The 748-nt window shown below is 35.2% G+C and overlaps 1 protein-coding gene across 2 annotated transcripts; it reads right to left on the reverse strand.

The window, feature by feature from the left end:
• Positions 1-9: 9 nt before the first annotated feature.
• On the reverse strand, positions 10-589 carry LOC106322102 (protein AIG2-like). 2 transcript variants are annotated; one of them, XM_013760274.1, is made up of 3 exons: positions 455-589; positions 279-362; positions 10-159 (listed from the first exon to the last, which is right to left on the reverse strand). In XM_013760274.1, exons 1-3 carry the CDS (start codon positions 491-493, stop codon positions 28-30), a joined length of 255 nt encoding a protein of 84 aa, XP_013615728.1. In that variant the 5' UTR covers positions 494-589; the 3' UTR covers positions 10-27. The 2 variants fall into 2 exon arrangements, with proteins under 2 accessions (XP_013615728.1, XP_013615727.1); XM_013760273.1 differs by having other exon boundaries at positions 443-571.
• Between the last annotated feature and the right edge of the window lie 159 nt (positions 590-748).

A 748-nucleotide genomic window follows, 5' to 3' on the forward strand; every position in this document is an offset into this window, starting at 1 on the left:
ATAGATAAATATTAGATAACACATCCTTCAAGCCACGGGAGGATCTTCGTTTACAAATTTGGCAAACTCTTCCCTTGTTTTGCCATTTGGATTCTTCTTCCATTCGATGAACTTCTTCGATGCCTCTATGAACTTCTCCATGTGAAGCCGCTTCCACTCCTACCAAAATAAAATATCCACACAAAATGTTTGTGCCAAAACCATTAAGCAACATAAACTTAATAAACACTTGTGATTAGTTACGATGCTCTGGAAACTTGTGAGCGTATGAGTTCAACCTCAAAATCCCATTCTCCATACATATCAGGATCATCCTTGTTGGCCCATATAAAGGCTTCCACTTCCATTTTCTCCAAGGTATCCTGCATAAAAGGAGATCAAGCTTCAAGCTCTAAGTAATATCATAATAAAAGATCATTAGAGATTATGAAGTGAAACTTACGGTCAATACAACCTCAACAGTTTTTCTCTCGTATTCATCTCCTTCAATCATATCTAAGTTCTCTAGCTGAGCATCTGTTAATCCGGTTAGTACCTGCACAAACCATCAACCATTTCTTTCAGTTTTCGAGAACAAGAAAGAAAAAAGAAAAGAAAACAAGTTTAAGAATAAATGGTTAAATTTTCAGTCATTCACATGTGAATGTTCAAATGAACCAAAATTTAGTTTACGTGCATTAAAAATATCATAGAGTAAACCGGAGATAAACCAGAAACAATGTTCATAGCTTCAGAAAACTCATGAAAT

Source organism: Brassica oleracea, unplaced genomic scaffold (assembly GCF_000695525.1).
Source record: "Brassica oleracea var. oleracea cultivar TO1000 unplaced genomic scaffold, BOL UnpScaffold06639, whole genome shotgun sequence".
Lineage (NCBI taxonomy): Eukaryota > Viridiplantae > Streptophyta > Magnoliopsida > Brassicales > Brassicaceae > Brassica > Brassica oleracea.

Coding starts and splice junctions, on each gene's coding strand:
- LOC106322102 (XM_013760273.1), bottom strand. CDS start 493: ATGATTGAAGGAGATGAATACGAGAGAAAAACTGTTGAGGTTGTATTG. Junction 363..442: donor CTGTTGAGGTTGTATTGACC/GTAAGTTTCACT, acceptor CCTTTTATGCAG/GATACCTTGGAGAAAATGGA. Junction 160..278: donor ATGGAGAATGGGATTTTGAG/GTTGAACTCATA, acceptor TTATTTTGGTAG/GAGTGGAAGCGGCTTCACAT.